Here is a 24041-nt window from a genome sequence, read left to right on the forward strand (position 1 = left end):
TGGAGTGCAGAGATAGCAATCTTTAGCTGGGTGTGTATATGGGTGCATAGGTGAGCTAGATGAAAAGATCCCATGAACTGAGGTTTGTTCCGGGCATGCGCAGTTTAATGGCTGGCCCGGTGTACTGTATCGGTAACCTGATCGGCCTCTTGGCACCCACCCACCCGCTGCCTGTGGGAGCAGCCTCCCTCCTCGGCCCTGTCCCCGCCTCCTCCCTGTACGCGGGGCTGCTGGGTAATCACCAAGATGGCCGTAGAGCGTGTTTGAGTAGTGCGCCTTTGCCGGACGCCGTTGGCGCTGTTTGTTGGAGACTAGAGCGGAGTCCAGGCGGTCACATTAGTCCGTATCTGCTTTTCTGCCCCCCTTTTTTTCCCGTCCCTTGTCTTCCCCTCCCTTATCTCCCTTTCCATTCGACCTCCACAGGCTCCTTTCCGCCCACCTCCCCCCCCCCTCCTTTTCCTTTCAGCCGGCTGCCAGGGAAATGTTATCAGAAAACAAAGACTGGTAAGGGGATTCGGTTCAGGTTTGGTGGCCTTGTTTTCATTCGCAGCCTCGGTGTGGTGGGTTAGAGCGGGGCGGGCGGGGAGGAAGAGGTGTCCTTTGTTGGTGGCCATGTGATTGGGGGAGGAGGAGGGGGATGGATGTGCCGCAGTGTGTGTTCGGTACGGCTGGATGTGCAGGGATGGCTGGTGGCTCGGAGCCGCCTGGACGGTGCTATCTATGGGAGGGGGTGAGGCGCTTCTCATACGTGTAGAGGGACGTACAGCATGGGGTGTACGTGCTGACATACTACTAGTACTACACTACATCCTACTTCTCAGTTAGGGCCTACTTTCTGCACACTTGTTTCCTCCTAATCTGCACCTCTCTTACTATTCCCCTGTAACAGAGGGAGTGTAAAGGCTGACTTTACTGTCTGGCACACTGCTTTGATTCCCGCAATGAGGATTAGAAACTTCCTTTCCTGATCTGCAGGTTTGTTATGGGGGCCTATGGTCCAGAAAGTGCTGAAGCCAGAGACAGAACACAAGCTTTTTTTGTTAATTAATCCAGGTTTCCTTTTACACTTTTTAGGGTTATTTTACTACTTCTGGTTCAGTAATTCTCTTTAGTAGTGGCTTTTGAAGTTGCTGGTATTATTGTATTTATAGATCTAAAGGGACCTTTATAGTAACCTAAAGTTGACATGTTTTGTGCAATGCCCAGATGCATGTGATTGATATTTTTGGACTCCTTGCAGATTAAAGTGGAATTCCAGGATCTAGCCTAAAACGGCTCCTACCTGTCTGTTAACACCTATTCTAACTACTCTGTAGAAAGGGAAGATTTATAAACTTGATCCAGCCGTACTTAGATTGAAATTTGAGCGGATCAGCAGCAACTGACCAAGATTCAATCACTTTAAGACCCTTTTGACATTGGGGTCGCCCATGCGTCAGCAGTAAAGGGCCACTCATTTTAGCGGCACTTTACCGCTGCTTAAGCGGTGTTTTTTGGCCACTAGTGGGGCACTTTTAACCCAAAAGAAGGGGTTAAAAAAGCGCCCGTGTTGCAGTGCTTCCGAAGGGCCTGTAAAGTGCTGCCCGTTCATTGCAATGGGCAGGGATGTTTTGGGAGCACTGTATATAGCGCTCCCAAACTGCCCCAAAGATGCTGCTTGCAGGACTTTTTCTAACGTCCTGCAAGCACACCGCCTGGCTGTGAAAGCACTCAGACAGCATGGGAGGCAGTTTACAGACACTATTTCTAGCGCTAAAACGCCTGAGAACTGTGTGAAATGGGTCTATGGGCATGCTGGTTGTACTTGGGTACAAATAAGGCCGGCCATCCATGGTTCAAATCCAGATTTGCACCATTAATGGGCAGGCTGAATGTACTTAGTTGATCAATCACAATTATCGGAAGTGGTTGCTAGCGATAACCACTTTCTTCCCTTGCCGGCAGAAAACAATGGCTCAGCAGGAGGGATTCCCCCGTCAACACTGACTCTGTTGATGGGGGAATCGTGCAAATTTCTTTCCTGCAACCCGTGGTTGCGGGAAATAAGTTTGCATCATCTATGGCCTGCATTAACCTTTATATTCACACTGCCTACTTTTGCCATGGAAAAAGCGGCAAAATTATGCTGCAATTTGAGGCTGACAGTCAAAACGTTCCTATCCTGAACGCAATACTTCTGCGTTCAGGCAAGGGAGGTTGAAGCTCCCCCCAACCACAGCAGCTCCTAAACTCTAGTAAAAGCCTATGTGTACATTGACAGGCTTTCGTTGAGTTTAGGAGCTTCGTCAAAAAAAGCTTCTAAACTCAAGTTTAGGAGCTGTAGTGTATGTAAAGCCTAAGGCTGGGAAACAAATTGCCTTGATTCCCCCATCAACAGTGTTGAAAGGGGAATCCCTCCCGTCGAGTCGTGTTTTCAGAGTGGGGAATACCTCCTCTGCCAGGAGAACACAGTGATTATCGCTAGCGGCTAGAACAGCCACTAGCTATATTCGCAAGTAAAATCTGGCAGGCTGGTTGTACCCAAGTTGGTTCATCAATCCACTTGGTACATTCAGCCTGCTCATACATGGTTCCAATGGTGGCCTAACGTGTCGGATTGTTTTACATGCACATACTGCCAGTTGCTAAAGCCTCAAGCAATAATCTTGTTCTCCCCATGCCCAGCCGCCCTGCAGAACACAATAGCAATGTGTGAGGCATTCCCCAATCAACACTAAGCATGTTGATGGGGGTATCAAGGGATTTTCAAAAGAAAATTGAATTGTTTATAGGCTGCTTTACCTAATCTCAGGGTGCTCCAGTCCGGTCATGTGATTGTCCCAGCGGTCAGCTTCAGGGGAGAGGAGCGTGCGCCCACAACAGATGGAATGCCTGGACAATGATGTCACCCATAGGCTCACTATGGGGAATTGGTTGTCTGCTGTCGCTCCTCTCCCCTGAAGCCAGACACTGGGAGCTGATAACGTGACTAGACTGGAGCGCTCTGGGCAAAAGTGTCTTCCTTCTACAAGGTAGTTATAATAGGTGCTAGAAGGGGACCGAGAGCCGTTTAAGCTTAGCTAGGGCCTAGAATTCCACTTTAAAGCCATGTGCGCTTGTGATAACTTTGTATGTTTCTTGAGAACTGTTAACTTTATTTTGCAGTGCAACGGAGAAAGAGGATACTATAATGGATGCTGTAGAAAATCAAGCGGAGGTTGAGGTCCAGGAAACTGCAAAGTCTGAAAATCAGGAGGAGAGTTGCGAGGCAGATGAGAAGAAAGAGGTAAGAGTTGATTTGCACCACAGCCAGACTTTCAGGGGCCTAACACTGAGTTATGAGACCATAATGGGAGCACGTGTGGGATCTCTCACCCCATTCCTTTCCAATTTATAGCTGTTTATTTAGCCAATGTCTTATACAGGGTAACTATTCCATAGCTTTACTTCCCTGATCAATTTAAAAATATCCTGCAAGGCATAAATGGGGTGTGAGGCCCAAGACATAAAACATGTTCATTGTGAGATATGGGGGGAACTGACACTTCTTCATTATGGGCAGTTTGTATAGATAACACATTAAACATTTAACTAGGCACTCGTCCTAAACCTATGCCTTGTGATCACCTTTAACTATTGCTAATAATTACGTGCTACTTTTCATTATGGGTGGGTGGATGGGAATCTAAAAAGTGAGGTCTCACAATATGGGGATGTTAGAGGGAGGGGGGAGATGGTGTTTAAAGGTGCTCCCTGCTCTCTCCCACCTCCCTTGTCCACCAGCGAAGCCTGTATAAGTGTGTGTGCCGTTCCTTCCTTCGTAAAGACACCTGTCCCATCGCCCCAGCGCTTCCACCAAAACCCTACTGGACTTCCAGGCACAGCAATATCCAGTCAGAGCCCAGCTTTACCCGGGCAGCCCCGAGGGTGCCGAACAGACGCTACTATGAGTGTAAAGAAAGGAGGGCTGGGTGAGCTACCTGTTTCTTTCTGCAGTTCTTCCAACAACATTAAACTCAGTGGCACATTGTCACATCAAGCACAAAGACTCTCCTCCTTTGAAACAAAAGACTTTCTTTATGAAGTATGTGTATATTTGGGAATACTAATGCTGTAAATAAGTTGGCTGACAAAAGGACTGCTCAGCACCACTTAAGAGCTTGGAACTAAGAGATGGCACCAACATTGGTGGCGTTTTGTTTCTGAAGAGAACATTGTTTCCTAAAATGACTTGCTAAGCATGACTTATCTGGAGGATTTATATTCAGCTGATACATTATTTGCTGCATCCACAAACGTACAGATTACCGAAGATGTGTGGCTCCCCATATTGCTGCATATCTTATTGAACTGTTTGTGAAAAAGTTAAAACACCCAAGTGGACGTTATTAAAGACTAAACCCAAATGTTTTCTGATCTCTAAAGAGTGCATGACTTAGGTCTCAAGTTTTCAACAGACATCCTAACCGCAAAGCAAGAAAAAGTAAAGTTATACCCAGAACTGTATAAAGGACTTTGTCTGATGTACTGGAGTAAAGATTTGTTGCACTGTTCATCCATGCTGCAGACCGGAGGCTTGTGTCAAGCTGCTTATCTACTGACCCCCTCTGCAATTTACATGGGTCTTTGCTATTTGAAGAAGGAAAAAAAAAACCTTCCTGCATCGTTGAACTTTTAGCAAAACTGACTCTTAAAAGCAACTGAAAAGTGATTTTAAGGCAGCCCCATCACTCACCCACCCTCCTCACCGTTCACTACTTCCCATCTCACCCACCAAAAAACACACGACAAAACCAAATCCAAAATAAGTGGAAGGGTACCGGCTGGCCATTCCTGAGCCACGTGGGAGAGACACACGGGGTACCAGGACACTTCATCATTCCTCTGATTAATCGTTGGTTTCTTTTTATATATTTCAATTTCTTTCCTTAGCCTATTGGATTTTTCCTTTTTATTTTACCCTTCCTATTTTTATTTTTTTTTTCATTCTTCTATACTAGTTTTATCTGTTTTAATAAAGCTTTCCACCAGAATCATAAGCTTTTGTATTTGGTAAAGGTTTTCCTCTTTAAAGCAATTGTGTTGCCAAGATCATAAAACCCAGTAAAAGAAGTATACTTTTCTGCCACCTGTGCTGTTGAATCTTCATATTCCTGAACTCTTGTCTGGCTGAAGAATGTTCAGCATTTGAAACCTTTCCATGAGTTTTGGAGTGGTGGATGCTTGGTCTCCCACTGCTCTGGCGCTTCATCCACCAGCTGCTAGGTCACATCCGTATCCTGTAGTGACATAGCATCTGGCAGGTAGAACCATGGTACATTGTGAAGAACCAGGCACCCAGCACTTCTAACATGTGTATGCGGAAGATTCATTAGACAGGTTTTCGAGAGTGTAAAGATTCAAGGACGTGTGTGTATATATAGTGTACTTCTTTCACACACACACACAAAATAGATTTAATATTTAGGAAAACCTATAGAAATATAGTAGCTGTCTTTGCTGAATTGGCTTTCAAAATGACAATTTTTGTATTTACTTTTGGATAGTCCTCCTAATCCAGATTTAACTGTGCAGTGAGTCACAGATCTGGATTGAGTGTGTAGCCTGAACTCTTATTCGGCACACTTGTTCCAGGTCAGGAACTTGCTGGGTAGGGAAGCCAGGTTCTGGATAATTACTCCAAAATCTGTAAATGAGTTGGGAATGGCAGCTCTTATATTTTTTCACAATAGCTCTATAAATCTTTTTTTTTTTTTTTCTGTGATGTGCAGTGTGACCTCCACCACCAGATCCAAAGCCCTAAACAGTGTTCGTATACCAGTCTTGCTTCCTTTTTATATGCAGGCGGTATGAACGTATATTTGTATTAGAAAATTGGTAAAGGCTTTTTTACTGCATCTTATATTGCAAACAAACAGTACTAGTATGCAACAGCAGCTGTTATAATCAAACTGTGTGTTTGATTATAGTGAGCACATCATGGCCATGTAAAACAATAGGATTTCTTCACCAAATACAAGTTCTAAGTTTCAAGTGGAGCTTTTTTTTTTAATGAAACTTTTTTTTTTTTTTTTTCTTCTATCCTTTTATATTAATTTGCTAAAGCACACATTGCAGAACATTAGCTTGGATTGATTTAATTGTTACCTAACCAGCCTTAAACGAGTTGTAAAGGCAGAAGATTTTTCATTCTATGCAATAAGATAAAAAAACTTTGTGTACAGCAGCCCCCCTAATACCTGAGGTCCATCTGTCCAGTGATGTCCAGGACTCCCCTCCTGATTGGCTGAGACACAGCAGCGGCGCCATTGGCTCCCACGGCTGTCATTCAAAGTCAGTCGAGGGGGGTGCAAATGTCAGCTCTGTGTCTGCATGGACACAAGGAGCTGCAGCTCGGCTCAGATGCCCTATAGCAAGCTGCTTGCTGTGGGAGCACGCGACAGGAGGAAGAGGCCAGGAGGGTCGAGGAGGGACCCAAGAAGAGGAGGATCCAGGCTGCTCTGTAAAAATCCACTGCGATGGAGCAGGTAAGTATGTTTATATAAAAAACAAGAGACTTTACAATCACTTTAAAGTCTGGTTGTTGCAGGTGTTTTATCCTTTCAAGAATATTTTTGTATACATTGCTCTAGCAAAACTTGCTGTACAAAGTCACACCAATGAAGGCAGTGTAACCTAAAAACCATCTAGTTTTTAGGAGCCAGAAATCATATGCTGTAAGTGGATTTTTCTAGTCTTTTGTTGGGGAACAGCAGTTTTGTACAATACAAAACCTGCTGTGTGTACAGCCATTGCTCAAAACAACTCTGAGGAAAACCTCTTCTTTGGGTCTCTGCACAGATACAGCAAAAATGCTTGTGTTCAGTAAGGCCTCACACACACAGAGCGTCTGCTTTTCTCCTCTGAGCACCAGAACTCCTGGCAAGTGAATAGTTACTTTAAAAATTTGCCCAAAGCCACATATTGAACATGTGTTTTGAGTGTTAAGGGATTCCACTGGCCAGAATATTTATTCTGGCCATTGGAATGCATGAACGCTCAAACGCACCTAGATGAGCCTAGTATTTACATGCCTTTTTAGGGCGCGTCAAACGTGTTTGTGTTTGTGTGTGTGTGTGTGTGTGTGTGTGTGTGTGTGTGTGTGTGTGTGTGTGTGAGATGGTTTTTGTTTTGTTTAAAAGCTCCTCTCCTGAACATGCTGGTTGTGTTTTGTTTTTTTCAGTTTGTAAACACTCATTCTAATACGCCTGTAAATGCCTATGTGTGCATTGACACACAGGTTAACGGGTGCTTTTACAGGCTGGAAACAATAGTCAAACGCCTGTACGTCCTTTTTATATTTTTAAAATTTTTGCCCAGTGTGTGTGTGTATGTATATGTGTGTATATGTATGTGTGTGTGTAATATATATATATATATATATATATATATATATATATATATATATATATATATATACTTCAACCCCAGCTTTCTTATGAAATGTGTCCTCTCTTTTAAAGAAAAAATGATGATGGTGGACATGTTGTTATTGTACACTTCAGTTTGTTTTTGCTTTGTATCAAACTTGTAAGGATGAAGTATCATTGTTTAACCACTTGCTGCCTGCTTACAGTACATTTACTACTTGCGGGCGGCACAGCAACATACTAATACGTCACAAGGCACTTCTGGTCTTCAGGCATGTGTGCAGGTGCTTCCTGCTGATCTGTACTGTGATTGGACAAAGCACGAATTTGTCAGCAGGTTATAGCCAATGATTTTGTCTGTATACTTGGTGATCGGCTGTGGGCAATCACAGCACAAAGTTCTGTGTTTGCAAACACACAGCAGCAATCTGGCTGTGTGCGCTCTGAAATCAACTCAGTTCAGAGAGAGGGGACAACCAGATCCTGCGAGCAAAAGCAGCACACATACACTTGTTAGGCATACAGTTAACCCCTTGATTGCTCATCGTGGCAGATGGCTTGTAGTTCTCAGTGAACCTCAAGGGTGATCATCAGCACCCTCTTAGTTTGACACATTTCTCCAGCTTTCTGACCGTCTGTACAGAGGTACGGGCAAGAAAGCTGGAGAAAAGTGTCTACAGGAGCCTGGCATTGCACTCGCAATCCACTGGTCAGGCATGCAATGCTTTGCTGGCTCCTGGGGAGAAAAAAAAATAATCATTTGCAAATCGGGGCTGATGGTAATTAGCTCAGCGTTGTCCTATGAGGGTGAAGAGACAGTCAAACACATGTAAGCTCTAACTAGAAATCTGACTTGCTTAACTACTTGACCTCTGGAATATTTACCCCCCCCCCCCCCCCTTCATGACCAGGCCATTTTTTGCAATGCGGGACTGCATTACTTTAATTTTTTTTTTTCTGCTATAAAACATATCCACTAAAAGAAAAACTGAAAATTGAATTTCTTCGTAAATTTAGGCCAATATGTATTCTGCTACATTTGATTAAAAAAAATCCCAATAAGCGTATATTGATTGGTTTATGCAAGAGTTATAGTACTCTACAAACTATGGGATAAATACTAAAATTTCTTTTATTTTTGTTTAATACTACTAATATTAGCAACTTATAGTGGGACTCTGATATTAGTGATCGGTGCTAAAAATATGCGCTGTCACTGTACTAATGACTGGCTGAGAAGGGGTTATACATCTAGGGTGATCAGAAGGTTAACTGTAAGCCTAGCCAGTGTTTTACTGTGCTGCTTTTACTCTGGCAAGTAATGGATTTTGTTTTCTGCTTTGCAGGGACGCATAATCCATCCCTTCACCCTGGTCAGAATGAAGATCTGCTTTGTTTACATTGACAGATCTGTTCTGCGTCTCTGCCTGACAATCTGTGAGTGTCAGCGGACATCCGGTGCGGAAGTGTTCCCCTAGGCCAAGGATCTCCAAACTACGGCCCTCCAGCTGTTGTGGAACTACATTTCCCATGAGGCATTGTAAAACTGACATTCACAGACATGACTGGGCATGATGGGAATTGTAGTTCCTGAACAACTGGAGGGCCATAGTTTGGAGACCCCTGCCCTAGGTGGACGTGCAGAATCACGTGTGTGTGTTAAAAAAAAATAAAAAAAAAATATATATATATATATATATATATATATATATATATATATATATATATATATATATATATATATATATATATATATATATATATATATATATCTATAGATATATATATATCTATAGATATATATATATCTATAGATATATATATATCTATAGATATAGATTTTTTTTATATATCTATATAATATATATCTTTTGATTGTCCTACATGAGCAAAGCTATTTATGCTTTAAATTAGTCCAGCCACCTCCTGGGATCAGGATAAAAAATGCCTGGTCTTGGATTGAGGATAAAGCCCAGAATCACAGGAAAGTGACGTGCACCAGAGTCCAGCTTCTCTGCTAATACAGAAGGAGCTACCATGTTTTAGCTTTACCTCTATTCCAAGAGTGCGTGACAGTGTCTGCCTGAGCCTGTGACACTGCAGTGGAGCCCCAGGTTGCAGGCAGGCCTGTTTGACAGCTGAGAGAGAGAGGGGGGGGGGGTGTTTAATGTGTGGTGTGTGGTTTTTTGTTTTTTTTTGTTTTCCTTCCCTTCACTTTTGCATTTAAAACGGTTTTAAGTGTATGTTGGCCAGCCTTTGACAAGTATGAGTTAAGAAATCAGATTTCTGTTGCTAGATAATACAAGGTTCTTGGTGTCGGAGATTCTCATATGAGAGAATTGTAGAATATTAACGACATTTGATGAATTTCTACAATTTGTCTTAAAACGAGCACAATCAACTTGATTAATTCCATCCAGCTTGTGTTCTGCAATCTCAAATCCTCAAAAAATACAAAGGGTTTGGCTTATATCTGCAGGTGTTTTCTTTTTTTTTTTCTCTGCTTTTCCCCTACCCTTTTGCTTTTAATTTTATTTCTGATATCATTCGTGGTTTAATTGTCTAACAACTGCCTTTTCTCCCTGGGATGCCATAATGCATCCACCCCCTTCCTTCTGTCTCTACCCTTTGTCCCTTTTCCGTAGAGTACAACGCCACCAAGGACTTTCAAGAGAAAGATCTCTGTTATTTGTAAGTAAGAATATTCACTTAGTTATGGTTTCATTTTGTTAGAAAAAAAAACTGGGGATCATGTTAAAATGGAAAATCGCACATTTTGTTTCACCTGCAAAGAGTCAGGCAGAGGCAGGTCACGAATTGTACAGATCACATAGTATTGCATTTATACATTTCTTAAAAATGTTGATTATGCAGAATAACTTGCATAAACAGTCCTTAGAAGCTTCTATACAGATTTTTTTTTTTTTTTTCTAGGATGTAGGAATACTGCCATTTTGATTGCTTTCTACCAACATTGTGGGATCAAATTTAAGACGAGTGATTGGATGGTTAAAAAAAAATCCAGTCATTTTCACACGAATAGTTTGGGTGTACAAAACAAACAACTTTTAAGAATTTACATTCAGTATTTTGAATGCTTTGTCAAACTTTTGCATTTAAAGTTGATTGGGTTAATGCAGACAAAATTTTATTGCATTAAAGTGTCGAAGCCAGAAGCGACGAGGATTTCGTCACTTAAAGTTTTGGTTTGTTTTTTCAAGCCATTAATGGCCACATAAGCATCTGATCAAACCTATTGCATCTCCCAAAATGAAAACCTGTAGCTAGCAGATTGGGAAAGGAGGTCTTGTCCCTCCTCTGGTCATTCAGCCTTCTGTTGTGAATGTACCCGACTAGCAAGAGTGACATTGGTGACTCAAAAGTATTCCTGCAGAAATCCTGGAGTCAACAGCTTCTGGAATGCTACCTGCTGACTAGAAATTGTAAACATATGTTTGCATGACAATATCATGTACTCAACTAAAAAATAAAGCTGGTCATGATGTGAAATTATGGTTGTATCCTAAAATTGTTAGAGCTTAACTTTATTACCATTTCAGCAGCTACAAAAGGGTCCAGTCAGCCTGCACCTACCACAGGCAGTGATAATGAAGGAACTCATCCAGCTCGCCGCAGGCGCTGGGGGGCCAGCACAGCTACCACTCAAAAGAAACCCTCAATTAGTATCTCTACTGAATCTTTAAAGGTAATATCTTTATAATGTTACTGTTTGTTTTTTTTTTATTCTTATACCTGTAAATAAATGTTTCCATTGAATTATCCAGTGGTAACATCTGTTAACAACATATTGCATGTAAATACTCAATTATTGCTTTTTCTAATGATACACTTGTGTTGGAACTGAAAAAACTTTGCTTATTGGGAGCACAACCTAATTTCATTAGTACTCCATTCTTCATCCAAGCATGGCTGTGATGCACCAGTCTGCCCTACTCACCTTTTGTCAGTAGTCTGACAATCCACGTGTTTAATGCAGGAGGGATTTTTTCTAATGCACCATCTGCCGGCAGTTGGTTAAAAAAAAAATGTGTGCAGCAGCCCCTCTCATATACTTGCCTGAGGCCCATACCAATCCAGTGATTTGCACAAGAGCAGCGACTCTCCTGATTCTCTTCTTCCTTCTCATTGGCTGAGCTAGCAGTGGGAGCCATTGACTCCAGCTACTGTCAATCCCAGCCATAGAGCCAATGAGGAGAGATTAAGGGCTGGACTGTGTGTGTGTGTGTGTGTAAGAGTGCCGGCAAAAACCAGAGGAGGAGTATCGGGGTTGCTCTGTGCGAACCAATTACACAGAGCAGGTAAGTATATAACATGTTTGTTTTTTAAATCTGCCTTTAATATCACTTTAAGGCGGTAGTAAACCGCTAATGTGTGTGTGTGTGTGTGTGTGTGTATGTGTATATATTATATATGTGTGTGTGTGTGTGTGTGTGTGTGTTATATATATATATATATATATATATATATATATATATATATATATATATATATATATATATATTTTTTTTACCTGGAAGGCAAAAAATATAATGTGCTAGTATGCATCAGTAAGGTAATCAATCAGCTGCATTACAGTAAATATCTCCTAAACGGTACATGTTTAGGAGATAGTTACAGTACCTATAGGTCAGCCTTATTATAGGCTTACTTATAGGGAAAATTAATGTTTTTGAATGTAATTGCTGGTCAGTGACGAGTTAGGAACCCACACAACAGAGGCTTTGGAAGGTATGCTTCTACTGAAACTATGGGCATTATGGAGTTTGAAGGTAAGTGCAGGAAGCATTCTGATTTATCGCACAGATGTAGCTTTTGTTGGATATCATTCCTGTATCACTGATTGGTTTAACTTTTCTGTAGTTGCACTTTTTTCATTTAAAACCTTCTCTTTTTAGAGTCTTATACCTGAAATTAAAGAAATAAAGCAAGAAGCAGTTGTAGACCTTCATGCTGAAGATGCCCGTATTTCTGAAGATGAAAGTGAACGAAATGGTGACGACAACTCCCATGATAAAGGATTGAAAATATGCAGAACTGTTACACAAGTAAAATATGCTGTTTCATTTTCCTAACACAGGCAAATATGTTGATGTTGTTTCTTTAAACACATATTGAATCATACTAATTTAAACCTTTCAGGTAGTTCCTGCAGAAGTTCAAGAAAATGGCCAGGATGACGAGGAGGAAGATAAAAGGTCAGAGGAAGCTACTGAGGTTCCAGACCAAGTTCCTGTCCCTATGGAGACAGAGGCACCACCTCCAAATGAACAGGAAGTAAAGAAGGCTTTGCCAGAAAGCCCAGCACAAGCGGAAGTCAGAGGTAATTCAGATTTATTTAAATGTGTGATTTTCTAACATTTTTTTTATATCAAATATAACTTTCGTGCTGACTATGCAAATTCTTGATAGTTACATTAGGTGATACCTTACTAAGAAGGTCAATCAGCCAGCAGAAAACAAGTGTTTCCATTACAATTGATGACCCGGTTCGCACAGCTTCACAGCAGCCGTCGCCCCCAAGACGAAAACCTAGTTGTATAGTACACATCTGCAATCTGGTAAGTGTATGAAGTTCTTGTTCCTAAGCTGGGTGTACATAATATCCATTGCAATTATCTAGACATCATTGTAGCTTTTAAATGAGAAGCTTGACCAATGTTTTGATAATACTTCTGTGGGTCACAGGAGTGCACTTAGTTCTCCACTCCTGCCTCCAAGATACAGCTGAGAGTAGACTAAAGTCTGCTGTCAGCTGACGTCAGAGCCACCAGTAACATAAAGATCTGCCCGGATGTTGAACTGGCAGCTGGCTCCGCCTCTCAGCATGCGGCTGAGAGCGTGAGCCAGCCACTCCTACCCCTCCACAGTCTGGCAGCCCAGTATGTGCTGGAGAGGCAGAGCAATAGAGTGGTGACCAAGAGTCACTGCTCTGTGTTAGAGCAGACCTGTGTACTGAGTGATCAGCAGTCTTTGATCGCACAGTTCTTGGTGTGGAGCCGGCAGGGGACAGCTGCAGCTTGGATCTTTGCTGCAACCATCTAGGCGAGTATGATCAATTATTTCCACACTACCCTTTAAATGTGACTGTGGCTATATAGGTCATGTATGTAAGATAAATAGTTGCTTTCAGTCAGATGGTTAATTTTTTCCAATCCTTGTAGTTATGTAACTTTTTCTGCACTAGGTCTGGGAATGTAAGGCATTGGCCCATATTCCCTGCAATTCCAACACCTTCATGGCTATAAAATGGTAATCACTTTTGATACAGTCCTCTGCAGGGTGCCATAAAATTCTAGGAGTTCAGTAATGGACAACCTCAGATTTCCAACCAATTGTGGAACCAGTCCCAATTAAAGCAGCTAGCTACCTTACTATCTTTGATTTCCCAATAAGAACAGTTAGCTTGCTTAAATTTTTTTAACTGATGAGGAATGCCAGAATGTGTTTTCCAAGAGCAGCTAGAGACTGGCTGGTTGCTTATCACTGTTATAATTTAACTGCTAGTAGTATAGAGCAACTGAGTAATAAGTTAGATGCTGTGCTGTCATCAAGAGCTGTGTTTTTTTCTGTTTTCTAGCTATTAGACCCTAATGTTGTGTCCTGTTATAGGTTCGTCCTTTCACCTTGGGACAACTGAAAGAACTACTTTCACGTACTGGTACTTTAGTAGAGGAGAACTTTTGGATAGACAAAATAAAGTCTCATTGTTATGTCACAGTAAGTTCCTATGACTGATTTTCCTGCAACATTTTCTGTATTCTTCAGAGCATGAGATGTTATGCATATGGTGATGTCATCAAGCCTATGGAGTTTATTTACTAAAGCTGTAGAGTGCAAAATCAGTCTCACTTCTGCATAGAACCCAATCAGCTTCCAGGTTTTATTGCCAAAGCTTATTTGAACAAGCTGAGGTTAGAAGCTGATTGGTTTCTATGCATCTGTAGCTAATGCATCTCATGGATATATGGTTTCCCAGCGCCAACGTGCTGCATGCCACCGACCAGACACTGCACGCCACCCGGCCAGACACGCTTCACAGTGCGGACGTCCCTGCTTCTAGTCCCGCTGCGACTGTCTGACCCCAGGCTGGTCTTATATGCCCTCTTATGTCAACCACACTGTAAAGTGCCAATCGTACAAATAAACAGGTTTTTTTTTTTTTATGCATATGACACTTAGAGTGGCGCTCCTTGTTTTAGTATCATCCAAATGTGTATCTTACTATGTGCCACTGTCCTTATTGATTGAATTTTGAATCGTGTGCCAAGTATCCGTCTGCAATCCCCTGTGCTGCAACACTGTCAGCCACATGTCACTCTGTCTTCCTGCTATGGTAGTACGCCCATCAGCTTTTTTGATGTTCTGTGCATAAGTAAAAGTTGGTCCACACTATATATCAAGAAGGGGAGATTTTTCTTTTTAGCGAAGCACAGTTAAATCTTCGTCATACAAGGCACATGGCTTGTAGTCGTATACCATGGGTTATATGCAGACTACTTTTAGGTCATTGAACACTGGCAAAAATAAAAATACTAGGGCTGCACTCCTTTAACCCCGCCCACAGTGCGGAACAGGCCTTCTGTCCTTTGCTCAAGTCCGGATACAAGAAATACTTGACCTCTGGGTCTGATCTGTAATTTTAAAATAGTTTATCTGCTCCTCCCTTTTTTTCCCCCTTTAAATCTACCAGCTTTAGACCAAAAGAAAGCAGATTTATTGACTTCCATCGACTTTGGGGAACAGGTAGTGGCTGTGCTCATTTCTTCAGAAGAACCTTTTCAAGGTTTCTATTCAAACTGTTCACAGTCCCAAAGCCAATTGGGGGCATGCACCCTCTATACTGGACCTAAACTCTCTAAACAAAATATTTTGTGTACCTGGATACAGTCGGTGAGATGTCACCGCTTCTCTGACAACTAAACCACATTTGCTGTGGGAGACCAACACTTCGAGTTTGGAGCACTAGCTATTTGGCTCTCCTCTGCACTCTGGCCACAAAAGTGCTTGCCCCTCTTATGGCTCTTTCGCGAGCCCAAGGCATGCATGTCACAGGTTACATGTATGACCTACTACTAAAGGGCCCTCAGCCTTGTCTGCTAGCGTCCAAGGGCTATTAAGAGCCTTCAAACCTTTTTGGCTGGATAATCCACTTTGTCAGCTCTCCAGCCCTCACACCCTCTGGAGTACTTTACCTGGGCTTAATCTTGGACACAACCCAAGCCAGAATGTTCCTTCTGTAGGAGAAAGCTGCTTCTCTATGTTCCCATGCAGTACCTTTTTCAAGGTCACCCAGTCAGGGTGCAGATGGGCATTGCCATAGCAGTGACCTACATAAACCATCTAGGGGGCACCAAACATCAAGCTGCCCTAAAAGAAACATGTCTTAAAATGTCTGAAACTCACATTCCAGCTCTCTTGTCCGTTCACATTCTTGGAGTGGACAGTTGGCAGGAAAACTTCTAAGCAATCAATGCTTAGACACAGGGGAGTGGTCTCTGCACCTAGAGATTTTTTAAAATCTCTGTAAAGGAAGGGGGAACCAGAAGTGGACATCCTGTCTTCTCCAGGTTCAACAGCAAGCTGACCAAATTTGTAGCCAAGGCTGGAGATCTAGACTTCCCAGTAGATGCTTTGGTTATTTCTAGGATTCAATTCAAGTTGATCTATGTCTTCTCTCCAATGAAGATCCTTTCTCGACTACTGCGCAAGATAGAGAAAAGAGCTCCAGTGATTTTCATCGCACCACACTTGCCCAGAAATCCCTGGTACAGATTTCTTGCAGACAAGCCTTGGCCTCCTCCAAACAGTCAAGACCTACTGGCCCAAGACCCATTATTTCATGCTGCTTCTCAGTCGCTGTCTTTAACTGCACAGCTGGTGAAACCCTAGTACTAAAAGATAAGGATATCTCTGCCATCCCACCTTTTTCAGAGGAAGGAGAATCTCTTGTGAGATTTTACCATCGCACATGGAAGGCTTACATTACATGGTGTGAGAACAGGAAGCTGAGTCTTGACCACCATTTGGCCCCGAGTACCCTCAAGGGACAGGTTTTCTGCCTTGCAATCCCTATTAAACATTTTCTTCAGAAAATTGCTCATATACATTGTCCAATTTTCCGCGTTTTTGGTCACATAGGTGTCCTTTTCTGCTCAAAAATGTGAGTGGGGTGTTGTTTGTTTTTTCGTTTTGTTTTTTTGCCTGAAAGAGCATATGCCTGTAAACTCTTGAAAAAGCCGTAGTGTGCATGGAGACACATTGGCTAACATGTGGGGAAGTTCCCAGGCAGAAAAAAATAACACCCCAAAAAAGCTCAAAAAGCCTGGAGGAGCAGCTTTTTTGAGCTGCAATGTGCATGAGCCCTTATGTAAAGTTTGTTCTTCCTTCCCTTTTATTCTGTCCCAAAACACAGGGAAATTTCCCTACATTGCCTGGGTGTGATCAGAGCCTAATTGAAAGCTACAGCTTACGTTAACAAGACTGAGTCTTTGTGGGCCATCACCATTGCCAGGTGATCAGGCAACTCGTCTGCAGAGCCTACACCCTTAACTGCCCGCCATATAGTAAAATGGACAGGATGCCCTCTTGTTCTGGGGTGCCATCATTTGACGTTGGCCTAGTGTCACCGCTCTTGCATGCACAGCCGATCACATGTAAATATGGAAGTGCCGTTTATCGGCTCTCCTCGCCTCACTCTGACAGAGTGTGAGGTGACAGCCGATCAACGGCATCTCCTCACAGAGGAGACTACAGATAATCAGGGCACTAATCATCAGCGCAGCGCCCATCAGTGTGGCATATTAGTTCCTCCTCCCTGTGCTTTTTTTTTTTGTTTGTTTTAGCAAAAAATAAAAAACAGCGGTGATGAAATGACACCGTAAGACAGCTCTATTTGTATGATCATTTGGGTACAGCGTTGCATGACCGTGCAATTTTCATCCAAAGTGTGATAGTGCTGAAAGCTGAAAATTGGCCTGGGCAGGAAGGTGGTAAAAGTGCCCAGTATTGAAGCGGTTAGACTGAGTTCCTTCCTTGCTGCCCATTCCACCAGGGTTGTTGTGTTTTTTGGGCTTTTCAGGATGAAGCATCTACTTGCCAGATTTGCAAGGTCGCCACCTGGTCCTCTAGTCACACACTCTCTACGTTCTACCAGGTGGAAGTTCAGACCTCGGCTGATGCGAGCTTCGGCCGCAAGGTGCTTCAAGCATTACCTACGTGCTTTTCAGGTTCTTTAATCCTTGTTTGTTAGTGGGCCTGATGGCAGTTCTTTTTGCTATGCTGTTGCCCATACCTCAGTTAACTTGGGTACATCAAGGGTCTATGCTGTACAGTTAAAGTGGATCTACAACTTTTTTTTTTTTTTCCCCCCTTTAATTCATTTTATGCATCAAGCTAAAAACTTGTGCTGCAGAATTCCCCACAGCCCCCCTTTTACTTACCCCGAGCCCAATCTCAATCCATTGTTTTGCCTCAGAGCAGCAGCGCTCTCCCTCGTCACTGGGTCACCCAGCTTGGCCTGAACTAAGCTGAAACTAAAGCTGGAGTTCAACTTTAAGATAATAGGAATTTTGACTTGCCTGTAAATTCCTTATTTGGAGTACAGGTCACAGGCCCTTTGACCTGTACTCCAAGTCTCAAGTTTCACCGAGAGCATCAGGTTATAAGTATGCTCTAGGGGCAGCCTAAACAATTTTTTTATTTTAATAAAAAAATTATTTTGCAACTCATTGTTGGCATTTCTGTTTGCAGGCACAATTGATTTTCAGTAAATGTAGCTCAGGTTGAAATTAGGTTTAAGTAATCTTGTACTAAGAAAAATATGAAAGCTGCTATTAACCACACTCTGAATATGTTAGTTGCTCAACATGTGCTTTAGTACTTTGCATTACTAACTATTAGAAAGCATGTAACAAGGAAAAGGAGTTGGAGCTCTTGATCTGTATCAGGTCAGTTAATAGTTTTGGAACCTTTGGATCTGCATTGTGGCTTGCATTTTCAGGAAGAGGGATCAGAGATGGCAGCTTCTATTGTGGCTCTCTTTTGGCCAAGTGTTTTTTGCTAATGTTACTTTGTGGTTTCTTGTTAGTATTCTACAGTAGATGAAGCCATTGCGACAAGGAACTCCCTACACGGAGTGAAGTGGCCACAGTCCAATCCAAAATTCTTATCAGTAGACTTTGCAGAGCAAGATGAGGTAAGACCTTTGGAACCTGCTATTACTACTTCTCTTTATTTTCAGTAAATATGAGAAACTTTTGATTTCTACACTGGTATGTAGCACATTTTTATAGGTCCTGTTCAGAGTATGTAGCATGTCAAGAAAATATTGAAAGAAATGGGTCTGTCAATGCTGTTGACCACTTGAAAATGCTAGTTGCCTGGCTATAAATCTTTGATCCTCGACTTTTAGTTCTTCTGAAATGCTCACTCAGAGCCAATATGTAGCAAATTAAGAAAATGATATAAGCATGCTTGTTCTGTCAGCCATTCATATGGTTAAAGCCAGAGAATCTACATAGTAACATTTTTAGTAGGTCAGCAATAGTGGCACCAGTAATTCTCTCATGATGTGTTTCCTTTAACCACTTGCCGCACGCCATATAGCAATATGACGTTGGCAAAGTGGTTCTGTTATCCTGACTGGACGTCATATGACGTGACCAGGATGACAAGCCGGCATGCAGCGATTTGAGGCACACTGCATCTTCGTTCGTGGTATGGAGCCTCTGACGGAGGTGTCTTGCCATGTGATCAGCTGTGACCAATCACAGCTGTTCATCGCTTGAACCAGGAAGTGCTGGTAAACGGCTTTTCTCGGTTCATGCTGGGGTCTGCGCTGATAATCAGCACATTATCAGTGCAGTGCCCATCAGCTGTGAGCATGTGCTCCATAAATAACACCTGTCATTGTCCATCAAAAAGGCAATCAGTGCCCCATCAGCAATGCCTGTCAGTGCCCTTCAGATGCCACTCAGTAATGCCTGTCAGCAGCTCCTCATCGGTGCTGCCTATCCAGTGCCATCTATTAGTGCCCATCAGTGCCGCCTTTCAGTGCTCATCATTTTCTGTTTTTTTTTTTTGTTTTTTTTTTGTTTTTTTTTATTTCGGTCTTTTTTAGTTTAGCAAAAAATAAAAACCTCAGTAGTGATCAAATACCACCAAAAGAAAGCTCTATTTGTGGGAAGAAAATTATAAAAATTTAGTTTGGGTTCAGTGTTGCATGACCACGCAATTGTCATTGATAGTGCGACAGCGCTGAAAGCTGAAAATTGTTCTGGGTAGGAAGGGGCGAAAGTGTCTGGTATTGAAGTGGTTAATTTCATTTTTTATCTGTCTTAGCTGGACTTCCACAGAGGACTCCTTGTAGCACGTCCCCCAGAACCCAAGCAAGAGGAGCCCCCCCACCCACATTCTCATTCTCATACTCATTCCCACATGCCTCCATTACGAGGTGAGCACAGGGAGCATGATCGGGGAGTCCGAGAACAGTGGGCAGAAAGAGAACGTGAAATGGAGAGGAGGGAACGTACACGTTCTGAAAGGGAATGGGACAGAGATAAAGTGCGGGAAGGACCCAGATCACGCTCCAGAGACAGGCGGCGTAAGGAGCATGCCAAGTCCAAAGAAAAGAAAAACGAGAAGAAGGGTACGTGGAGGGTTTTTCTATTTGCTCTTTTGCTTTTCTTTGACTTTAACCTAAAATGATTTATGTGACTTTCCGTTTTGCTTGCTATACCATATTCTTATTACTTTATTACATACATTTTCTGCCTGTAGTAACTGCATTCTTATGCTGCAGTGTCTGTTTCTCTTTATTGTTCAAATTAATTTTCAGCCATTTATGCTTTAGTTTTCAGTCGGGAGACCTGACTGGCTGGTAAACTTGCCCCAAAAGTGAATCCCTAAAGCTCAATCACTGTGCAGCACTACCAGTCAGAAGGCAAATAGTTCATATGCAGTACAGTAGTTTACAGGTCAGTTATGTCCAGTTAACTATGGGTGAGCGCAGAATGTATCCACCACATATATCAGTTATATCCAGTTGTATGCATAATTATAACTTTTTTACGTAGTTTTAGAACAATAACACATTGATAAATTTATGTTTGAGTACCTGAAGTGCCATTGAGCATACTTCCAGATGCCTAATTTAAGACACCAGACAAAAAATACCCTTGCAGTGGAACCCATATCCCCAGGTCCTGCAAGGGTCAAATGCTGGGTAAGCTAGGGGCAGAGGAATAAGCAGTAATACTTGCCTTATTCCTTGCTCCGTCAGGCTTCATCCATGCTGTTCAGCTAGTACTTCAAAGCCTTTTCTTTAAGGCACTTAGCATTGTCATCACCAAAAAAAAATGCACAACCAATTGTCCAGCATTGCATGAGGACAGCAAGCACTCGCCCACAACTTTGAGCTTGGAATAGCAAAGTGAACACCAAAAGCATGCAAGAGAGGACAAATGTAAGCTTTATTCCTCTTCCTTTAACACTAACTAGTCCTAAAAATGTTCCCCTTGCCCCTTTTGCGAACTATACTGCCTAACCTGTTTTAAAAAATGTGTATACTTGCCTATTTCCAGTCTGATCCCGTGTGTTAATGAGCTGCTGCTGCAGGAAGAGGAGGGAGCACCTGGCAATTGCTGTAGCATATTAATGCCACTCATAGGCTCCCAAGTCCCAGCTTGCTCATCTCCTCAGCAGCTTCCAGTGACACATGGGAGCTGGGACTGTGGATTACGTGGCTGGAGGGGACTAAAATAGGTAAGCATACACACCTTATTACGTAAGATAGGTAGGAGTGGGGAGAGAACATTTTTAAGACTAGGTTGGTGTTAGTCTGGAATTCTGCTTTAACTCTTGCAGTGCAGAGGTGACCAACAAAGGGTTTTTATCTTGGTGGTTCAGCTTTAAATGCTCCAGAGCCCTCTGGTATGCAAACTTAAATCATCTCTTGTGGATGAGCTTTGCACGGCCCCTTTTGTGGTTCACTTTTAACACTCCAGTGTGAATAGTATCCTCACTGGCTAAAAGGCTCAGAGTGAGTGGGGCAGACCCAAACACTAGAGTTGTTAGCATTTACACACCAGAGTGTAACATGGGAAATGTGAATGGCCATGGAGTCTCCTGCTGTGGCATTCCACTATTGGTTCGGCAAACTTTTTTTTTTTTTTTTTCTTGTAACTGATTCACACATTTTTGCTGTCTTTAACATTGTTGTATTTGTCCATTGCAGAGAAAGTGCAGGAAGAACCCCCAGCAAAACTCCTGGATGACTTATTCCACAAAACCAAAGCTGCCCCATGTATATATTGGCTACCCCTAACCGATGACCAGGTATAGCAAAAGCTTTTTTTTTTTTTTTTTTTTGCAGATCAAGTTGACTGCCTTAGGTTTGCTGTATGTCAAATAAAATGTCATTAATTTTAGTATGTTTTAAGAGGGCAGTACTGTATTTGTACAGAGCCTTATGATGTTCTTGTTTCCACAGGCTTCGAAAAGGGTTGCAGACAGGGCTGAGAGGGCAAAGGAAAGAGAGAAAAGGCGAAAGGAGCTTGAAGAGCAAGAGGAAGAAGAGAGAAAAGAGCGGGCTAAAGAAAGGGAGAAAGAAGTGGAAAGAAACAGGGAACGAGCACGAGAGGCAGAGAGAGAAAAAAGGAGAGAGCACAGTCGAGAGCACCCTCGTGAGAGGGAACGTAGGGATCCTAAAAGGCATAGTAGAAGCCGCAGCAGGAGTACACCAGTTAGGGATAGGGGAGGGCGACGCTGACCTTCCCTCTGCTGGCTACCCTGCTGCTATGTACATGTCAAGCCCACATATTAGACTCATAACTCAGCCCTTCACAAGGGAACCGTATATGGAAAAAATAGAACTCCGGCAAGGAGCTAGTTTCCTTCTAAAGGAATTCTGCTGGCTTCTCCCATCCTCTGGACCGCCCTTTCTTTGAGCTGCTGAAGTCTGTCATTTTAACTCATCACTGTCTGGAGCTAAACCACAGATTGTCTTTGGCATACCATTGGACATTTCTGAACAATTTGTGCAATGAGTACCCTTATGTATCCTTCTACCTGTCGGAGTGCCAGGAAAAAGGTTACTGTTTTATCCTTTGCCACATGTGGCATCTACCCAATGATATTTTTTTTTTTTCTTTGTGTTCCTTTTTAATTTTTTTTATTATTATAAATGAAGTGAAATATCAGAAAATAAAATTCTGCATTAGTTTTATATCTTTGTAGTGGTTTAGTCCATTATCCTGTGTAATATATTGTATAATAAGAGTTATGATGCACAGTTGGAACCAGTCTGTTTTTGTTTTTATTTTAGTAGCTCCTTTATACCCACTAAACCCTTTTTATATCGGTGGACCTTGGCATTTCTGGGACCCCTGCTCTCATATATGTTTTTCCATTTTTTTTTTTTTTTAAGCCATAAAATTTAGTTTCCATTGTTAACTGTGACATTGTCTGTGGAACCCATTGAGGATCCTGATCCATAGTTCGTGCACCTAAATTCAATACCTGTGACACCCAACCACTTGTTAGTTGCATAGAATATGATTCGCTGGATCTGAGCATTACCTGCCTGAACAGCTACTGTTTTATACATCTTTCATAAGCAAGAACCAAAGTGGTTGCCTAATTTTATATTTTTATTAGTGTTTATTTTACCTTGTAACTTCTGAATTGGGAGACATAGGATAGAGATAAAATATAAATATAGTAATATTTTATTTTGACCCATACCAGTTTTTCCATAATTAGATGATTTTTCTCCTAGCCCCCTGGCATTTTAGCTTATGGGTGAAATTTGGTGTCCTCATTAAGATCTGATTCACTGGAGGCTCTTCACTAACCCCTTTCTATTTATATTTGTTCAGCCCATTGTAAACTGTAATTTGAACAATATATTTTAGTCTCATGGCTGTATTAACACATCAGGTTCAATCCAGAGCTTCATTTTCAAGTTAGCTGCCATTAGCTATAGTGTTTTGTCTTTTTCTGCATATTTTTTCCAGGAAATTAGCATTTTTGTAAGGACAGCTCTGCTATTGCAGCCTCCTTGTTTCCCTCTAGGCAAGTTTTCTTTTAGGAGTTTCAAGTATAGACAGAATGGCTGTGCTAGAACACAAGTCTGTTTCTGTTTTTGAATATACTACAGTGGGCACAACCACTTCTAAATCTAGCCTGTTTAATAATGTACAGGCAAAACCAGTCCCTATCGGGCAGCAAGTAATGGTGCCTAGCAAGGCAATATAGGGCTGGCATAGGAAGAATCTGTAGAAAGCTTATTTTCTCTTATCTATTAAGGGACACAGTCATATACTCTCTGCTGCCGGCAGGAGGATTGGACTAGCAAATCAAAAATCTGCAAGCCAGTCCAGGATAAACTCCTCCTCTCCCCATCATTCCTCATTTTTTGCTAGTGTCCTAGGACAGTGGTTTCCAACCTCCCTCCTGGACCCCGAACAGGCTGTGTTTTGGGAATTTCTCTTGAATAAAATTGTGGTCATGAAGACCAAGTCATTGCAAGTGATTTGCACCTGTTCAAGGTAAAAGAATAACTGAGAACCTGACCTGTTGTGGGTACTTGAGGACTGAGGTTGGGACCAACTGCCCTAGGAGGATGGACTTCTG

At 42.2% G+C, this 24041-nt stretch overlaps 1 protein-coding gene across 4 annotated transcripts; it reads left to right on the top strand.

The window, feature by feature from the left end:
• The first annotated feature begins 126 nt into the window (after positions 1–126).
• Positions 127–22632, top strand: ACIN1 (apoptotic chromatin condensation inducer 1). Of its 4 annotated transcripts, none has more exons than XM_073632312.1 (12): positions 127–234; positions 3145–3265; positions 10034–10079; positions 10949–11094; positions 12305–12454; positions 12549–12729; positions 12819–12967; positions 14019–14126; positions 18496–18603; positions 19749–20055; positions 21643–21743; positions 21898–22632. In XM_073632312.1, the coding sequence occupies exons 2-12, from the start codon at positions 3170–3172 to the stop codon at positions 22174–22176; spliced, it is 1671 nt and encodes a 556-aa protein (XP_073488413.1). In that variant the 5' UTR covers positions 127–234; positions 3145–3169; the 3' UTR covers positions 22177–22632. The 4 variants fall into 4 exon arrangements, with proteins under 4 accessions (XP_073488413.1, XP_073488405.1, XP_073488396.1 ...); XM_073632304.1 differs by having other exon boundaries at positions 193–339; XM_073632295.1 differs by lacking the exon at positions 127–234 and adding an exon at positions 355–504.
• Positions 22633–24041: the final 1409 nt, after the last annotated feature.

This window comes from Aquarana catesbeiana, linkage group LG01 (assembly GCF_042186555.1).
Source record: "Aquarana catesbeiana isolate 2022-GZ linkage group LG01, ASM4218655v1, whole genome shotgun sequence".
Taxonomy (NCBI): domain Eukaryota; kingdom Metazoa; phylum Chordata; class Amphibia; order Anura; family Ranidae; genus Aquarana; species Aquarana catesbeiana.

Excerpts from the sequence above, each read along its gene's own strand:
- ACIN1 (XM_073632287.1), top strand. The coding sequence starts at position 642 with ATGTGCCGCAGTGTGTGTTCGGTACGGCTGGATGTGCAGGGATGGCTG. Across the intron at positions 14,127-18,495 it reads AGTCTCATTGTTATGTCACA|TATTCTACAGTAGATGAAGC; the intron begins GTAAGTTCCTAT and ends GTTTCTTGTTAG. Across the intron at positions 18,604-19,748 it reads ACTTTGCAGAGCAAGATGAG|CTGGACTTCCACAGAGGACT; the intron begins GTAAGACCTTTG and ends TATCTGTCTTAG.